Source organism: Leptinotarsa decemlineata, unplaced genomic scaffold, assembly GCF_025532065.1.
Source record: "Leptinotarsa decemlineata unplaced genomic scaffold, Ldec_3_MD MMD2_tig00000882_RagTag_RagTag, whole genome shotgun sequence".
NCBI classification, from domain to species: Eukaryota; Metazoa; Arthropoda; class Insecta; order Coleoptera; family Chrysomelidae; genus Leptinotarsa; species Leptinotarsa decemlineata.
Window position 1 is genome coordinate 14,616,008 of NW_027412556.1, and position 21,018 is coordinate 14,637,025.

Sequence of the window (21,018 nt, forward strand, 5' to 3'; positions counted from 1 at the left end):
AACAATGCCACTCACAAGAGGTAACAGCAGTGACGAATTCTTTCCGCGGCAAGTATCAGCACAAACTTCAAGAGATCTGGTCATCGGAACTGTCAGTGAAGAACAAAGTTGCTGCAACAAATATGTGAGATTGGAGCGGCAATCCAATCTCACTCTACTCGTTTGGAATAGTGAAGTGGACTCGGGGGAGCTGTATCAACTCGACGTGAAGACCCGAAAAAAGATGCATCTATCTCTATAGGAGTTTTTATTCCAAATCGTCTGTTTCACGGTTGAACTACATGAGTATTTACATGACAGAATGGTACTGGATGTAGCCTGTAAAGTCGTCAGGAGTTCGGATCCCCTTCTCTGCATGATCCGCGACCATGAAAGATCAGGAATTGAAGCATTTCTCTTTAGGGCAGCTGCCCGAGCAGCTGATGAACTCGGTTTAGTTTTAGACACTGAACGAGGTGCTCACAAGTCTGTCACCGAGTTGGAATCCTTTCAGCAAAAAGCTCATATAAAAGCCGCAGAGATCATCTCACTTCTGCAAGGATAAGCCAATGCATGGGGTCTTCTTCAATAACATTGAAGACCTTGGCTTATCAAAGCGTCTGACTTTCGCTACAGTTGGAAGTGCCAACACACAGATTAGTTGTATCTGAATCATGTCTCAGGTTTATGGTCATTAAATTGTACAATAAACTCCCAAGTACAATAAAAAATCTGGCTCTAAAACAGTATAACTATCAAATCAAAGAGTTGCTCCTGGAAAAATCTTATTATTCTCTCAAAGAATATATGGATGACAACTTATGACCCTGTACATGTGTAACATTTAAGGAAGATTTTAATAACGATGCTGTTACATAAATAACAGATTATTTTTCGTTTTCAATATTATATATTATATTATATTTTCTATGTAAATTGTATATTGTGCCTCTTAGTGTACGGAGTTTGTATTTTTAATTTTGTATTTGTACACGTTTTGACATACTCAATGTCATCTATAGATGATCCAACTGAATAAATATTATTATTTTTATTATCATTATCATACTTCGGACAATAAAGCATATTTGACTCGACTTGACTCGACATTGAGCTTTGTCACTGAACCTGACTCTACCAGATTCTGTTCAAAAATTAGCCATTCGCTTGAATGAAGTCGTAAACATCACAATCACTATTGATTGCCTGGTACGTCGAAAGAAAGGGAGACTTTTCCCTTTCATACAAATATTTTCGATCCAACCCACTTGATTCCACCCAGAGCATTACATGTGAAAAGTACTCGGCAAAATACAACTACCCATCGCGTCGAGATCTAACTAAACTTTTTGAAATCTCTTGGAATTCTTTTGAATGAAAAACCACTTAGTCGACTAATTTGAATCTTCATACTTCTTTTCTGCCGTAATATGAATATCAGAATAACTCCTAACTTGTCTATTCTAGCTTTCTCGACGCAAAACAAAAAGCTTTTAATATCTCGAACTTTCATTTTCCGCTTTTTGTGAAAGAATTTCTGCACAGTACTCAAGATAAATAACTGAAACAACTACAGTCCCCAGAGCTAACGTCAACTGAAACCCTTTTTGTGTCGGAAAAATCTTAACGACTCAAGTTCGCAACTTCGAACATTCAGTTCTTCATCGGTAGAATGCTAATTGCGATAAGTTGCTAATTTCGTACAAAGCGAGACAGTAAATAAAGTAAATTGGAAAACTTTTGGCAGATTCCGATTGTCAACAAAACTTTAATTGCAGAATGATAACAAAAAGCGATATCAAGCGGTATAATACCATTCCAGCATTGTTGAGCCAAAACAAATAACAAGATTTCAATTAGGAATATGCACACTATGATTATGGGGCATTATGAAATGTATGGGGTAAAGCAAGTACTAGCAATACGTGTATTCAATTTGGTGTCAGGAGTCGGATGAATCTCATATAACAAGTTTTAAATTAGGAATATGCACACTATGATTATGGGGCATTATGAAATGTATGGGGTAAAGCAAGTACTAGCAATACGTGAATTCAATTTGGTGTCAGGAATGGGATAAATCAATATTCCCAAGTTTTTTTTGTTTTACTGGAACTGAAAAACTGAATGCTAATTACAACGGTTATAGAAATGAATGTGACCAATGAATCAGTTTTCTTCTATAACACAGATGAGTTCAAGGTGAAAAGCGTAAAAAAAGCCTCAAGTCAATAAAAACCGGGGTTAGATTGTGTACTCTCCAATACATTGAAATTCATATCCGTCCGTATTTATAAAAATCCCATTACTCATATCACAAACAAAATTTCAGCAAGCAGTTGCTTGCTGGCTTGAAAAGATGACTTATTAAACCTCTGATAATAATATGAAAATATGTGAAGAAAACAATTGTAAACTTATCAGAATAAACATAATTTCTTCTCGAATAGGCAGTTTGCTTTTAGTTAAGGTATGTCAACGGATAGTAATATTGATTTTTAACAAACGATATATTTTCAAAAAAAATCAATACTTCTGATTTCTTGATCTACTAAAGAACTTGATCACAATACATTGAAAAAGCCACCCGAAGGTTCACGCTTCAGAAGTGTTCCCCAAAGCACTGTCACCGTTCCGGTCCCCTTTTCTGTTAAATTTTTCCATTAACTAGCTTTCGCTTTCCTACGAACGACAACTCTCAGAAGTCGAAAGTGCGAGCTAAGGACTGACGAGGTCTTACCTTTTAACGTGTGATTCCTATACGGTCTTTTGAATTTGTATAGTACTGGACCAGTGTCATCATTTATAGATGATACGATGATTCAAACGGTGAAACAAAACTGAACATTCTATAAATATTCACAAGTTGAGATGATTGCCACTATATTTGCCACTTGGCTTGGTGAAGTGACATATATAGTGAGTTCATTTTCATTCATTATTATTCAGCGAGATTAATATTATCCAAACTCAAACATTTGAAAACAATTTAATTTATTGGTCATATGAAACATGTATATAATCATATAAAAATTATTTCTCGGAGAAAAATTTCAAAACATTCATGTCTCCCCATTTATCTATCCAGTAGGTTCTGGTAAATGCAGGTCGGAAAACAACTACTTTCCCGCTAATACCGCGCTGAACATTGATTTATATCCGACAGATATTCATGAAAGATACCTCACAGAAGTTAGTCTTGCAGCCTACGTTATAATGTACATTACTACTATATCAAATATACAGTGTAGAAGCAATGCAAGCAATCAATTTGGTGTCAGGAATGGAATACTTTATTCATTCATTCTCAAAATTTATATTTGTTTTTGTTTCAGCCAAACTGGACGGCGTGAAAACGTACATGCGCATGCGTCGCGTTCCAAACCACTTACAAGTCAAAGTGATCAAGTGGTTCGACTACTTGTGGCTCACCCAAAAGTGTTCAGATGAAGAAAGAGCCGTATCGTGTCTTCCAGATAAGCTAAAGGCTGAAATTGCAATCAACGTGCATCTAGACACCCTGAAGAGGGTGGAAATCTTTCAAAATACTGAGGCTGGATTCCTATGCGAATTGGTGCTTAGGCTGAGGCCGGTCCTGTTCTCGCCCGGCGATTACATTTGTAGAAAAGGTGAGTTAAGGAATATTTTTGAAGAATATTATTTTGAAACGACTTTTCAACCCTGTGTTAGGAGGGGATTATCCTGCATCAATTTAAAACTATTCATGCAGCCTGAAGTCTAGCTCATTTTTTCAAAGCTTCAAAACCGGAATTTGATGTTCGTCTGGTGTGAGGCTAATTCTGGTGCCATCAAAATAAGAAATTCTGCAAATTTTCAACAGTACGGTTATGTTGAAAGCAATACTTGAGATAGTTGATCCTTTGCAACTTTGGAACTCCATTAGTTTCTTCTATGAAAGAAATCTTATCTATGAAGTTTCTTCATTGTTTCAATTGAAATACTCACATCTGTGGTTTCTATAAGTCGGTATTTCGATTCAGGATGGAAAATGGTTGGATTTCATCTGGCTACCTGCCATACAAAACGCTACTGGCTACTTGGCCGATCAAAAATGACAGTCTGGCTACTTTGTTTTGCTCTATTCTTGAGACTTTCAATACTGTATAACTTCCGTGGATTTTTGAAGTTTTACATTGTAGCACACCATTCAGTGTTTTTGTAACATTCTCTGCTTCACAAATTCAATCATTTCTTCCTATCTCATTATGAGACATTTATAATAATCTTTATTGTCACTTCGAGATGAATGTTAGACCTGAATGGTAATTTATGAAAGGTATCGATGAGATATGTTGGGATTACATGTATCTTCCACCTTTTAAGTTCCTTTTATAAAAAAATATTAGCTACAACTACCGAGTGAGTCCATATATTGAGTGGTCGAATGAAAAGTATGCACCTTGCTTTTCCCCTTTTTTTGTAACTTAATGCAAAAATGCTCGGACAGGTCAATTTTGCTTTTGAGGGAGACACATTTTAGATGTATTTTTCTACCTGTGCCTTCAACCCCCTAGCGAGGGTGAGTAACAACCCTAAAATTTCAAATAGAAAGTGGGGTCGAGTGATATATCACTTGAAAGGGCACAAAATTCTCTGATGATACCTGATTCGTTGTATTTACTTGAATAGTTATAAAAAAAGCAAGAACATTTACTCTATATTTTTGGTGTTAATGAAAATTCAGAAAAAACGGCATTTTTATCACTACTACATTCCTCAATTTCTCTCGTACGTTTTTTGGTTCGAATAACAACAGCAGATAAGTGTGCAGAAAGAATTTAGGCAAACGTTCATTGATTCAGTTCGGTTGCTTTTGAAATTATTTCAACTTTACTGTAAAAATGGTTTATTCCATTCCTGAACGAGTTGAAATTGTTAAACTTTATTATCAACAAAATAGTTGTGCTAGACTTACTGCTTGCCTCTTCAATAACAGTCATCCCGGGAAAAATGTGAATGATTCGTACGTTGCCAAGTTAGTCCAAAAGTTTGTCGATACCGGATCTGTCTGTAATGTGAAACACCAGCCACGGAAACCGATCAGAAATGAAGCAGTGGAAGTCGCTGTTTTGGGACATGTTGAATTGGATCATACTCAAAGTACCCGTCAGCTTGCTGCAGCCTCAGGTGTCTCCCGTTTGTCCATAATATGGATATTAAAAGCATATAAATGTCATCCGTACAAAATTAAATTAATACAGGAACTCAATGAAGATGATCCTGATAGAAGGCTGCAATTTTGTAAATAACTGAGCCAGCTACTGATTGATGATCCGCACCTATCATTCAACACGTGCTTTTCCGATGAGAGTACATTGTTTTCAATGGAGCTGTGAATAGGCATAATTGCCGTTACTGGGATGACAGAAACCTACACTCATTCCGAGAGGTCCATACCCAGTACCCTCAAAAAATCAATGTCTGGTGTGACATATCAGGTAGTCATATCGTAGGGCCACTTTTTATTCCTGGGAATTTAACTAGTGAGGTCTACCTGAACATGCTTGAAGATACAATTGATCCTCTCATAACAGAAATAATTGAAAATGACCAAAATCGTAATGATGCTCGGCTTCATTTCCAGCAAAATGAAGCACCTCCTTACTATGCTGCTCCGGTAAGAGAGTTTTTAGATGACCGGTTTCCTGGACGGTGGATTGGAAGGTGAGGCCCCATCGAATGGCCTGCCAGGTCACCTGATTCATCGCCTTTAGACTTTTTCATTTGGGAACACTTGAAAAATAAATGTTTTGCTACGCAGCCCGAGTCCATAGAAGATTATCGCCAACGAATTACAGCAGAGTGCAGAAGTATAACACCTGATATGCTACAGAATGTTAGGAATAGATTTGAACAAAATCTGTATTATTGTATGGAAGCAAATGGATCACATTTTCAGCACTTGCTGAAGTAGGATTCTACTAAGTCAATTACACATTTCAAAGTACTGGGTTGTAGTTGTTTTTCTTCATGTTTGAGTGAAATACAACAAATTAGGTATCATTGGAAAGATAATTTTGTGCCCTTTCAAATGATATATCACTCGACCCCACTTTCTATTTAAAATTTTAGGGTTGTTACTCACCCTCGCTAGGGGGTTGAAGGCACAGGTAGAAAAATACATCTAAAATGTGTCCCCCTCAAAAGCATTAGGTTACAAAAAAAGGAGAAAAGCAAGGTGCATACTTTTCGTTGGACCACTCTGTATGTTTTGTATAGTTACTAACATCTATGAAAATCCTGAAATTGTTTAAATTTTACAAAGTTATTCTTATAGTTCCGCTGATTTCAAACCGAATGCACTGGACCAAAACCAACAACCAGAAGTTACAATCTTTCCACTGGCCAGAAAAGAGAAACAGCAGTAATGTTTATTGGGTCAAGTTTCTTTTATGGCCTCAATCCAATCCGAACAATTTCAACAACCCGGATTATTGCGGCGATTTTTCGAGTATTGGACCATTCCGTTGAATTATCCCACATTCCGATACTTTATGGGAAAAGTATCTGGAAAACCGAAATATTCACACTTTTTTTCTCATGAACATTTTGAAAAAGAGAACAGTTGAATACTGGCTGCAAAACATGTGACATGAATGAGCAAAACACAATCTTTTTTTCTTTTGATATGCGAAAAATGCCTTATTTTATTTCTCTTGATATTACAATATAACGATATAACAACATACAGTGCTTTTCTTTAATGCCCCCCCTTTTATTTTTTGAACAGGTCAACTCAAAATATCGAAATTTGGGATAATGAAATTAATACATGAATACTTTATTTTGAAGTGAAATTGACAGATAAAACTTTCAAGATGGCGACTGGGCACGATCTGAAAAAAAATTAACAGATCTTTTTGAAACTCTTGACAAATGCTTCACAAACCTAGAATATAAAGTCAATATCTTCAACAACTACAAAATGGCGGAAATTTAAATAATTGCCTGAATACATTGACATTTCACTACATAATATGAGGTAACAAGCTTGAGGTCAGTTCAGAAGATGCTCGAAATGGTTGCCTTGAACTTCTTGACATATGAACAGCCTATCCAATATTTCACGCCGAACATTTTCGAACACAGTAACGTCAATATTTCTACAAATATTTATTATTCTCTGCCGTATATCCAATATTGAAGCAGTTTCAGTTTCGTACATCTTTTGCTTCAAATAACCCCATGGAAAAAGTCCAAAGGTGTCAAATCTGGCAAGCGGGCTGGCCATTCTGTAGGACCTCGACGGCCAATCCAACGACCGGGAAAAGTATAGTATCCAAATAGTTTCTTACTTGTCTGGAGTAATGTGGTAGTGCTTCTTCTTATTGGAATACAGTATCCATATCGAATTCATTAGGAATCGCTTCGACTATTTCAGTGATGAGAGGAGCAACAGTAGTTTCCAGCATATTCAAATACAGTTCCCTTGTTGAATTTTGATCAATAAATAGAGGTACTATAATATGGTTTCCCAATATTCCTGCCCAAACATCACATTTTTTCTGGATATTGGGTATGTGTTTCCCGGAAAACATGAGGCTTGGTGTTTATCCAATAACGACAATTTTCTGTGAACATTGCCGTTTGAAAAAAATGTACATTCGTCACTGTAACAAATATTATGGAGGCATTATGGATGCCTCACAATGGTTTTCGTTATGATTTCGCAGAATTCTGTTCTTCGATCAGGGTCATCTTCAGTTATTTGGTATAGCATTTTAATTTTGTATGGATGATACCTATTCCTCTTCAAAAGTCTTCCCACAGTAGAAGGAGACACCTCACAAACATTCGCGACGGAATAAGTAGACTGTTCAGGATTTAATACCATCTCACCAACTATTTACGCCTGCTGTTCTTCCGAAATGAATGGATGACCTGGATGACAGATAGGACGATTCGTAAAACGTTCATTGGAAATAATTTCTGTCTCGTGAAAGTTACGCATCGCACCGTAAATAAAAATCGCTTCAATTTTTTCTTCCAATGGACGAGAATTGACTATTTTAGAGATTGTTGACGTGGTACTGTTATATTGATTTGTTCATCTTTTTATTAGTTTGTCTTATTTATTGAAAATACGACCCTGTAGATAAAAAAACAAAATGTTTTATATAGTTACTGATAATTTGTCAAAGGAAAAGTCATTAAAAGTGTATCCTGACTAAAAGTAGGATTTATTGGGCATTTCCGAGTTTGATAGTTATCAAGGAAACAACATTTGGTGACCCCGACGTGATCACGATATGGAGAAACGTACGTCCAAGCGAGAAGGTGCAGGTCTGAATCAAAGTCTGTCATCGGACTACGTATGGCCAAACGGATTTGGAAGTCGTGAGAAACCAGAATCCAGTCTAGACAAACTACCTGAAAAGGTCGTTGAAGATAAATCCGGCGAGTCAACTTCCTTGATACATGAGGTTCACTCAAAGCAGTCTGTTCATTCGAGAGCCTCAAGGGATACCGGATTATCTCGACGAAGTAGTTTGGATTTGAAAAAGAAAAGAATAGCTCTAAAAATAGAAAGACAAAGACGGGAGCTACTAAGAAAATCCAGAGAGCTAGAACTGGAAGAACAACAACTAGAAGAAAAGAACCGTAGAGAGTTGAAGAAGAAGGAAATAGCTGATAGTTTACACCTTCTTCAACTCGAAGAAGAATTGCATGAAGCCGAGATAGATGCCCAAGAAGAAGGCAGCAGTTACGTTCAATCAGAAGCAAGAAGCGAAAATATCAGGAGAGAATTAGTTGAAGAACAAGAACAAAGAAACAGAGTGTCTCAATGGGTAGATTACACATCTGAACAATTTCATTATGATAGACAAGAAAATCTGTCACGTATTCCTGAAAAAACTGAGAAACCCAATGATGACATACCCAAGGTCGAAGGACAATTTTCCGAAGAGAAACCAGGAAATATCACATCACAAGACATACAACAGCTTTGCGGAACTGTTGCAAACGTTCTCAGAACGTTTTCTCTCCCAGCTTCAACAACTCAAAACCCAACGTCACTTGAAGTAATGAATCCAGAAAAATTTCACATGCGAAAAATGTTAGAGAAGGATTTTCCACAGTTTGATGGCAGTCCCCAAGATTGGCCCCTGTTCCATAAGTCTTTCAAGAATCTCCGCAAGTTTTGTGACTACAGCAATGAAGAGATCATGCTAAAGCTGCAGAGATTTCTAAAAGGGGAAGCAAAGACAACAGTTGCAGGAATGATGCTAACTGCCGATAACGTAGATCTTGTGATTGAAACTTTAGAGAAACGATTCGGAAGACCTGAATACATCATAGATATTTTGATGAACAGAATCAGCATCCTTCCTTCCATAAGAGAAAATAACTTTGAAAAGCTGATTCATTATTCTGCAGAGGTGAGCAACATGGTTTCGATCATGAAGAGTCTAGGAAGTAAACGTTATCTCGAAAATCCTCAATTTATTCGTGAATTACTGACGAAAATTCCGGATTCAATGAAATTATCCTGGGGTGAAAAGTTGGAAATGAAAAAGGGTGATATCAATTTGGAAGATTTCTCTTTGTGGTTGAACGAGAAAGCAAGCTTTGCGTGTAATGTTAGTACCCCACGCAATGAAACATTCTCACAGAAATTCGCAAATCAAATGAAGAGAAATGAAAGAGTATACAATATTCACACCCAAAACACTCACAAGACATGTGGTTACTGTGACAAAATACATCAAGAAAGCATTTGTCCGCAGATGAATCATGATGACCTGAATAAGAGATGGGAAATGGTAACCGGAAAAAAACTATGTTTCAGTTGCCTTCAAAAGAATCATCAAAAATTCAAATGTAAAAAGAGGAAGATTTGTGGAACAAACGGCTGTAAACTTCATCATCATCCTCTATTACACAAAGAATTAGAAGTCAATAGCAATCAGGAAGCGACAGGAAGAGATACTAATGATGATAATCGAGGAAGAGTATGCTGTGTCAACAAACCTTTCACTACGATTCTTCTGAGAGTGATTCGTATAAAATTATACGGTCCACGAGGTGTTGTCCCTATTCTTGCTCTTTGTGATGAGGCGTCTACGGTGACATTATTAGATGCAGAAGTAGCAGAGACACTTGGGCTAACTGGAACGAAGGAATCACTTTGTCTACAATGGACAAACGAAAATGTCATGGTTGAGGAAAATTCCGTTCGTTTAGACGTGACTGTTTCCAAAATTGATGACAGCAGAATGTTCACTATGAAAAGAGTCCGAACTGTCACTCATATGTCGTTACCAGAACAACACATCAACATATCCGATTGGAAAAAGTTTTCACATCTAAAAGGTGTTCCAATAAAAAATATCGATCACGAAAAACCTTCACTGCTTATTGGACAAGATAACATACATCTGATACTTGCGAGACAGATAAGAACCGGCCCAGAAAATCTTCCTGTAGCCAGTAAATGTAAGTTAGGTTGGGCTGTACACGGACCAAGTCCAAATAGCGGGGAAAACTCTTTCAAAGCCCATACTTTACACATTTGTGAAAAAGAGACGACTGATGAAGAACTGCAGAAGATGGTAGAGAAATCTTATCTGACCGAAACATTTGGTACTTTGATCGCAGCCGACCATCCATCTTGTGAAAGTTCACGAGCATTAGAACTGATGAGAAACACCTTAAAGTATACCGGAGAAAACTACGAAATCGGTTTATTGTGGAAAACCGATAACATACAGCTACCTGAAAGTAAATTCATGGCACTCCAAAGACTAAAATGTGTCGAAAGAAAATGTCGTCTGAATGAAAAATTTGGAAAGGAATATTGCAAGAAAATTATGGAATATGAAGAGAAAGGATATATAAAGAAGTTGACCTTAGAGGAAGAGAAAATTGACAATCCTCATCTTTGGTATCTCCCTCATTTCGCTGTAGAAAATCCCAACAAACCGAATAAAATCAGGCTAGTCTTTGATGCTGCAGCAAAATCAAGAGGTATGAGCTTGAATGATGCTCTACTCTCCGGTCCAGATTTGTTGCAGTCATTGGTTGCAATTTTATGGAAATTTCGACAAAGGCGATTCGGTTTTTGTGGAGATATTCGAGAGATGTTCCATAGAGTAGGAATACAAGAACGAGATAGATGTGCTCAACGATTCCTTTGGCGAAATTTGGAAAGCGACAGACCTCCTGATATTTATGAAATGTTGGTCATGACTTTTGGAGCAACCTGTTCGCCCGTATGTGCTCAATTCGTAAAAAACTCGAATGCTGAAGAATTTTCTACGAATCCAGACATCCGAACAGCTATTATCAAAAAATTCTATGTAGATGACTATTTGGATTCAAAAGACACTGAAGAAGAAGCGCTAGAAACGATAATAGAAGTATGGAAAGTCCAGAAGTTTGCGGGATTTGAAGTAGTCAACTGGATGACAAACTCCCAACTGATTCGAGATAAGCTATCTGATGATATGTTACTGGCGGCTACAAAAAATATCGATGACACTTCCTTACATCGAATATTAGGCTTATGGTGGGATCCCAGAAACGACGAGTTTTCCTTCAGACTGACTTCAGAAAACTTAGTGGTGGAACAATCTACGAAGAGGAAGGTTTTGCAAGCTTTGATGTCGGTATACGACCCGCTAGGTTTGATCTCTACTTTCACGGTGAGAGGTAAAATTCTGATGCAAGATATTTGGCGAGTAGGAATCGATTGGGATGATTTGTTACCTGAAGAACTCCTCATCGCTTGGAAAGATTGGTTGAGTGACATGGAGAAAATTGTACTGATCAAAATTCCAAGATGCTATAGTCTATTGATTCCATCAGCATTACGAATCGAAATTCACACATTTTGTGATAGTAGTGAGAAAGCATTCTCAGCAGTTAGCTTTCTTCGCGTCATTGGAGAAAACAGAACTGATGTTTGTCTTATCTCAGCGAAAACAAGACTTTCTCCTCTGAAACCTCTTTCCATCCCTAGGCTTGAACTCCAGGCGGCAGTGATGGCCAGTCGGCTGGCTCAAGTGATAAGGAATGAACTTGAGTTCCCCATAGATGAAATGTTTTATTGGTCCGACTCATCATGTGTCTTGAATTGGATACGAGGAGACGGAAGAAACTACAAACCGTTCGTATCACATCGAATCGGTGAAATTCAAGAATTGACACGTATAGCGGAATGGCGATGGGTCCCAACTGAACTTAATATCGCGGATGAAGCTACACGCAGGAAAAAAATCAACGGAGTAATTTCAAATGAATGGTTTTCTGGTCCTTATTTTCTCAAAAATTCAGAAGAATCATGGCCAATCGAAAATAAAAGACCTTCCTATTTGAATGAAAATGACGTAGAGCTGAGAAATCGAAAAATTAAAACATGTTTTGTCATTTTTCAAAAATATGAAGAATGCCTCCCAGACATACGACGATTTTCGAAGTGGAATAGACTGATCAGGACTACCGGATGGTGTTTGAGATTTTTCGAAATTGTAAGAAACAAAGAAAAATTTCCTCCAAACCTAACAGTAGAGGAAATCCTGAAAGCTGAGAAGATATGGCTGAAACATGTTCAACAGGAGTGTTTTCCAGAAGAAATACAAAAACTCAAAACTGGAAAATCTCTGGGTGGTCAAAGCAAACTAGCCTGTTTATTTCCAGAAATGAAAGATGGAATTATGGTACTGAGTGGACGAACGAATTTTACAGAATTTATGGCGGAGAGCACACGACAACCCATCATTCTGAGTCCAAAACATGAATTCACCAAATTGTTGATACAAAATTATCACGAAAAATTTCATCATAGAGGAGTAGAATTAGTCATAAATGAAATCAGACAGAAATACTGGGTGATAAACTGTCGAGCTGCAGTCAAATCAGCATTCTCAAGCTGTGTGAAATGTAGGATTGAGAAAAGCAAACCTTCACCACCTCTAATGGGTCAACTACCTGAAGTACGATTAAAGAGAGGTGTTAGAGCTTTTATTAACACTGGAATGGACTATTTCGGCCCAATTATGGTGAAGATTGGTAGGAGATGCGAAAAAAGATGGGGTGTGCTATTCACATGCTTGGCAGTTAGAGCTATCCATCTAGAAATTGCACATAGTCTGAATAGCGATTCCACGATTCAAGCCATACTAAGAATGTCGGCTAGAAGAGGACAACCTCAGGTCATATTTTGCGACAATGGAACAAATCTGAGAGGTGCTGCACACGAAATTCGCCAAGCCATGGAAGAAATAGATCGAACAGCGAATATTGATTCTTTGTCGTCAAGAGGTATTAGCTTTCAATTCATTCCACCGTCTGCTCCCCACATGGGAGGAATATGGGAGAGGTTAATAGGTTCAGTGAAAAGTGTCATCGGCAAAGTACTCTACGACTCATCCCTGAAAGAAGAAACTTTACAAACCTTTTTTGCGGAAGCGGAGAAAATCGTTAATTCCCGACCATTGACAAAAGTTTCAGTGGATTCAGCTGACGCAGAAGCACTCACTCCTAATCATTTTTTGATTGGCTCTTCCAACGGAGAAGGTGATTTGGTACCAATCAATCCAGATGCGAATACTCTGAGAAGAGAATGGAAAATTTCTCGAGTGCTAATTAATTCGTTTTGGACTCGCTGGACAAAAGAATATCTGCCAACCTTGTCGAAGCGAAGTAAATGGACTAATGACTGCAAACCAATAGCACTCAATGACATGGTCATCCTGGTCGACGATCAAGCACCACGCTATAAGTGGAAATTTGGTAGAATAACGGCTGTTCATCCAGGAGTAGATGGCAGAATTCGAGTCGTCGACGTAAAAACCTCAACTTCGGAATATAGGCGCCCAGTCACGAAAATTTGCAGATTGGAGCTAGAGGAAAAGTAATTCCTCCAGCGGGGGGAGAATGTTATATTGATTTGTTCATCTTTTTATTAGTTTGTCTTATTTATTGAAAATACGACCCTGTAGATAAAAAAACAAAATGTTTTATATAGTTACTGATAATTTGTCAAAGGAAAAGTCATTAAAAGTGTATCCTGACTAAAAGTAGGATTTATTGGGCATTTCCGAGTTTGATAGTTATCAAGGAAACAACAGGTACCTTAATACTAGTAAAACCGAAAACTAAATGAGAATATTCTAACTGAACAATGATGTTCTTGCCGAACTGACAATTTTTGACGTTTTTATAAACAAAAAATAACTTAAGAAACCTTATCGGGTTGTTGGAATTGCCACATGGCAAATAAAAATTAATATTTCTAGAAATATCGATATTAATGTTTTTGTTTTCAGGAAATTATTAAATGTTCCGCCATTTTGTAGTAGGTGAAGATATTGACTTCATATTCTGGGGTTGCGGAGTATTCGTCAGGAGCTTCAAAATGATGTGTCACGAGATCCCCATTTTTTATTTAATTGCTTTTCCCAGATGGCGCCCAGCCGCCATCTTGAAAGTTTCATTTGTCAATTCCACCTCAAAATAAAGTATTTATGAATTAATTTTATTATCCCAAATTTCAATTTTTTGAGTTGACCCGTTGAAAAAATAAAAGGGGGAGGCTAAATTAATGCACTGTATAATCCTCCTCATTAAGATGGAGGAATATTTATATTTCGGGAACTGACAACACTGATGTCATTAAGTAAAATGTGGCAACACCTCAATGAAGTTTGACATTTTGCAGCACAAACGAACTCACAACTTTTTGATGTACAAGTGCTATTTGTTTTATCACCTAGTTTAGTGGCCCAATAATGTATCTGAAAAAATGTTGGTTGGGTAACAGGATCATTTTTTCCTTTAAAAAAACAAGTGTTCTCTTACCAACGTTTTGAATTTATTCAAATTCTTCTTCAGGGATCTGTAACAATTAATTTTCATAAACATGCCTCTCACAAAACTTATACGATTATTATCATTTCAACTTTACAAGAAATAATGAGTTCTTGATAAAATTACTCAAAGAAAAGTAGTTTCTTCGTGTCACTATTACTATTTTAACGTGTTAATTTACTATTTTGAAAACCATCAGACATTTTAGATACATTTGAAAAAAATAAAAAACATTACAACAACCAAATTTTCGTTCAGTGGTAATGTCTCGAAAATTTGATTTTTGCAATGTTTTCATTTTTTTTTTAATGTATTTGTCTGATAGTTTTTAAAAATGTAATATTAACATAAAGAAACTACTTTTTGGTGAGTAATTTAATTAAGAACTCTGTAACTTTAGTGGAAGGTATGTTCATGAAAACTCATTGTTACAGAACCCTGAAGAATAATTCAATTAATTTCGAAACGTTGAGAAGAGGTTTTCTTTGGATTATTTTTCACAACTTTCGACGACATCAAAAACCACAGTATATCGCTGGTATAGTGAATTCAATCGTAGTCGTACTTCGGTCGCCGACGAATTCCGTGAAGGTCGTCCAAAATCGGTTGTTGTCCACAAAACATCGATGCAGTGTGTGAACTGATAATGCAAGATTGATATGTGACGTATTGTGAGAAAGAAGCATCCTTACACACTATTTCCACTTCAATACATTCAATTTTGCATGAACGCTCAATTATAAAAAAAATGTTCTCGTTGGATACCTCATAATTTATCAATCGCTCAAAAAAAAGCTCGCGTCAAGTGGTGTAATGAAAAACTACGACCGTGGTGCTCCAAAACACGTGTGTAAAATCGTGACAGGTGATGATGCATAGATATATGAGTATGAGCCGGAAATAAAACAGCAATCGACCGTGTGATTCCAAGACGAGCTAAATCCAACAAAAGTTATTCGTGGAAGAAGCACAGCGAAGCAAATGGTCGCCTGTTTCTTCGGCCGGATGGGTCATGTGCACACTGTTCCGTAGAACGGTCAATTCTGAGTGGTACACGACCATTCGTTTGCCGGCTGCTAAGAAGTCAGTAGTGAGGAGAGCGAGAAGTGTCACAGAAAACCTCAGGGTTCCGCGAGAAACCTTCTCGCTTATTCCAAGAGCCTCCACTTGTTGTGGATAGTCAGCCGACCGCTGATCAATTGGAATCTTCTGGAATGACATCTATGAACACCCGCAGCCACCAAACTCAAACACTCCAGCCCTAGCGCGGTTCGAAGCTTTCAGCAGAGATATTTGACATCCTGAGCTCAATGAACTGCGCAACCCCGGATGACGTTCGAGGAGCCCTTGTTGGTTCCAAGAACTTTGCTGCTCTAGGCCCAGATGGGCTGAGTACTTGGTGGAAAAAACTACCAAGCAGCCACCACCATCTGGAGAGTTTTCAACTCATGGCTGAACGGAGAGCAGCCGATTCCGGATTGGTTTGTCGAGAGGCGGACCGTTCTCATCCCCAGAAACGGAGATTTGTCGATTCCTAAGAATAACAGACCTATAGCATACCTGAATTCGTGTTATAATGTTTTACAAGCATCTTATACACACGAATACTCACCGCAGTTGACCGAGTGTTCAACTGGAAATATGAGCAGAAAGAGTAGAAGAGAGGCGTCGCTATGTGTGAAGAGAACCTGCTCATCGATAGATGTGTAACGCAGTATAAGATACAGTAGATACAGCAGATACTGCAGATACAGTATAAGAGTAACCTCTTTATGAGCATATCTTGCATTTGCTCAGATGCCTTGCGGTACCGGAAAAAATAGTGAGATGTCTTGAACTACTGATACCAATCTAGGGAATTCGCTTCACCATAACATCTGGTTTGGCCAGAGTCCAAACAGAGAAATATTATTATGGCAAGCAGTTGTAAGAAGGTAAAGACATACCACTTTCATTCGGAATGGGAAGAACAATACTTTTTTACAGAAGTTAAAGATAAAAATGTGTGTTTGTTATGTAATACTTCGGTCTCCGTTGCTAAAAAAGGAAATATTGAGAGACATCATAAAACTGTACATTCTAATTTCAAAAAATCATTCCCACTACATTCTGCCGCCAGAAAGGAGAAACTGAAACAGTTAAAAAAGCAGTTAATTGGACAACAATCAATATTTTTAAGAACAGTCGACAAAAATAAGGCTGCAACTGAAGCATCGTACCGTGTGTCCCAGATAATTGCACAAAAAAAGAAACCTTATGAAGACGGGGAAATGATAAAACAGGCGTTTTTAGAAGCTGCTGATTCGTTATTTGCCAATTTCAGAAATAAAGACGAGATAGTTTCAGCTATAAAATCAATGCAACTTTCTGCTAATACAGTGATGAGACGTGTAGAAGTAATGAGCAATGATATTTTTTTATAGTTAAGAACTGACTTAGATAACTATGTTTATTTTTCACTTCAACTGGATGAATCAACAGATGTCGTTGACACTGCCCAGATGGCCGTGGTCGTCAGGATGGTTTTGAGTGATTTTACGATTAAAGAAGATCTTTTGAAGTTCATTCCACTGAAAGGACACACTACTAGACATGAGTTGTTTTCTCATTCAAAATATATTATTTCTTCCGAGAAAATTCCAATATCGAAAATGGTAGGCTTGACAACCGATGGCGCTCCAGCTATGGTGGGTTGTGATAAGGGTCTGGTGGCGTTATGTCGTAAAGATGAAACTTTTCCGCAATTTCTCTGTTACCACTGCATTATCCATCAGCAAGTATTATGTGGAAATTTCCTGAAACTAAACAACGTTATGAAACTGGTGGTGAAAATTGTGAACAAGATTAGAGCTCAAGCGTTACAAAGAAGATTATTCAGAACCTTGGCCGATGAAGTTGACTGTCAATACGGGGACCTACTCCTTCACTCTGAAGTCCGATGGTTAAGTAGAGGACGGGTGCTGGAACGTTTTAATGATATCCTATCTGGCATAGTTCAATTTTTCAAACAACGCGATGAACCGACTCCGGAACTAGAAAATTCAATCTGGCTTAGAGATTTTGGTTTTCTCGTGGACATTACAGAGAAATTAAACGAACTTAATTTGCAGCTTCAGGGGAGAGACAAAGAACTAGCGGAAATGATTTCTGATTTAAAAGCATTTATCAAAAAGCTGGAGTTTTGGGAACAAAACCTAATTAACAGCGATGCCAAGCATTTTCCTATTCTTTCAGAAAAAATATCTCAAAATCCATTAGAACCCTATGACAACAAATATCATGTAGAAATAATTTCTACCCTGGAGAATAACTTCAAAAATCGTTTTAAGTATTTCAATGAAATGGCTTTAGTAGCGTAGTTTGTTGTTTCACCCTTTATGGAAATGGATATCCAACAGTTTGCAACTTGTGTTATGCAGAACTTTGGCGAAGACATCGCTGCAACAGAAATGGAAGTCATTGAGTTTCAATGACATAGCGTAGTTTGTTGTTTCACCCTTTATGGAAATTGATATCCAACAGTTTGCAACTTGTGTTATGCAGAACTTTGGCGAAGACATCGCTGCAACAGAAATGGAAGTCATTGAGTTTCAAATGGATTTAGCCTTAAAATCGTCAGTCTCAAGTACTGAATGTATCTGGCCTATTGTAAGTAAAGACAAATATTCAGTTCTATGCCGTGTTGCATTGAAAGTGAAAGCATTATTCAGTTCAACCTATTTGTGTGCATCTTCTTTTTCCAATATGAAGTTTATTAAGAACAAATATCGCAATCGACTTACAAATGAACATTTGGATAATTGTATTCGAATGGCTGCATCAAATTATACTGCAAACATTAAAAAAATTATCGATGAGTCTGAGTGTCAGCCTTCTCATTGAACGTGCTTTTTTATTTTTCAATGTTTATGTTCATGATAGCGCGTTACTTTTTTGTTGTTATTATTAACTATTTTTACGTGACATACGTGACATGCCGTTGTGGCTGGATAAAAGTTTGTGTTTATTTTTCAAACACCTTCGTTTGATAGGTAGGAATGTAGCTATGAACAAGTACGTACTAGTAATATTAGTTATTTTGTTATTAGTTTATTATTAGTACCTATGTATTATGTATTACCAGTTAAATAGTAAAATAAATACATATAATGATAAATTAACCGTAGATTATTTCATTTACGTTGCGTTACGTGGCTTCTGTGTGGGTAGCTCGCTGTTTATTCCAAAATTAACAAAGTAGCTCAACACATTGAAGAGTTTGGCGACCACTGGTCTAGCTGAATCAATAATGACTTATTGTATTGACGCATGGGGTGGCATGTTCAGTAATTCTCTAAATCGACTACAGACAACCCAAAATACATGTTGAAAATTTTATTTAAAGAAAATAGACTACTTCCTTCAGAAAAACTATATACAGATTGAAAAATGTCTGATGTGCATATACTTATCTTTGCCTAACCTAGATTTTCATCACACCCTAGATCTGAAATGAGATCAATACGGAATCTTTTACTCAAGTTGACTCTCTTCATAAACCTCACACTCAAAGGTTTCTGTTTCATTATTGTCCAATGTTATATATAATATTCTACCTCAAAACATTCAGATCATAAAAAACTGGGTGCAGTCAAAATTAATATTAGGAATTTAATTTTTGATAATAAAACTTTAATAGTTGTCATCTGCAGCTGATTTTTGGTGGTGTATTTGCTTTCTCGCATCCAAACTATTTTTTATGGTAAACACGAAATAGTGAATCAATTGAGTTCGCATGATGTTTTCAATTGTCAGTCAAAGGAACAGAATAATCACAGCACAAGCTAGGGTGAATTCCGAGCCGCTGGCTGACAATATTCCTCTAACAATGTACTCGATTGCTGTAAATATTCATTTTGTTTTTGTTGAATAAAGAAAGAAATAAAGAAAAAGAAAGAAATCATGTTAATGAATTTCAAACCATGTCCCGCCCATGGCAGCAATCAAACAACTTTGCGTCTCGAACAGAAATTCCGCAACAATCTCCTCAAATTTGAATGAGATTACTGCGCAAAGTTCACACATAAAAAGTTGGTGTTAGACCGTTTTGCTTTCCACTTCAAAGCCTAACCGTGCCGCGTGTCAATTAGATTTGTGAAAACTAAAGTTTCATCCCGACGCTTCAAAAGCACACCTCAACAGCCCGGCACAGTTTTTGTTTTATCGGAAAATCGCGTGGTTTGTTCTTTTTCCGAATCCCTTATGGCTACCAGTGGCGTAGGGGAGGCAGTGAATGGAGTGGATATAGAAATACAAGAGAAATTAATGACAAATCAAAATGAAGGAAGTTTCGTGTTATTATTCTCTATCCAAAATTCTTTCCATGTAATTTTTGTGGAAAAAGTATTGTGAAAATGAATTACATTCAAGAATTCATCCATTAACTCACACTAGTGTTCAAAATTTCATTGTTCTGCTTCCATACAGCTGAATGAAACTCAATGACACTTGATGAAAATTCATATTCAGACTCACCTAAACTGTTATTTCCACTATGGTATAGTGTGACCTTATGATACACTTAGTTGGTCTTCTATTGCTGATCGGTCTACCAAAAAGTATCGTTTTTGTACTGTTTCAATGTGCCCCCAAGAAAAATTTTGAAGTATATAATTCGTATGATCAAGAAGCCATCTCGACTGCATTTTATCGTCATATCCAATGACATCAAATCATCTGTAGTTTGATTGATTACGTATATTTTGTGAGTAATGTGGAAGAACACCGTCTAGCTGAAACATTATTTCCTCTTCAATATATGCAGGACCATTCTTTGAGATATTTGTAAGAGCCGAGTCGATATCATTTTGGATTTACTTGTGAAGTAGATCCAGGTACGAATCACCAGTTGAATTTCCAGTAGAAAAAGGTCCAGAAGTTTTCAGAGATACCAGATAAACGTACCTACACCATTCAATAAGAAAATACAGCCATACGAGAAAACATGAATCAAATTCATTTAGTTCTTGCACTGCCCGAAACCTATAGGGATTGATATTTGCCGGCCACAATAGCTAATGTTTTTGTTCTAACCCTACTATTTAATGCAAGGTTGGGCTTTATTTTAGCCGAAGTGTGACATATCAGGGGAATCTATTCGACGAGCTGGGTCATATGACATATGTCACAAGAGGCGCATGCGCAGAGCAAAACTGTTATAAAGCTTTG

General features: G+C 37.1%; 1 protein-coding gene across 1 annotated transcript in view; it reads left to right on the forward strand.

The window, feature by feature from the left end:
• LOC111515441 (cyclic nucleotide-gated channel alpha-3) overlaps positions 1-21,018 on the forward strand; it is a 226,660-nt gene that overhangs the window by 146,110 nt on the left and 59,532 nt on the right. Inside the window, exon 5 of the mRNA XM_074175064.1 lies at positions 3,315-3,608. Within this exon, the coding sequence (XP_074031165.1) occupies positions 3,315-3,608 (294 nt within the window). The remainder of the gene's footprint in view (positions 1-3,314; positions 3,609-21,018) is intronic.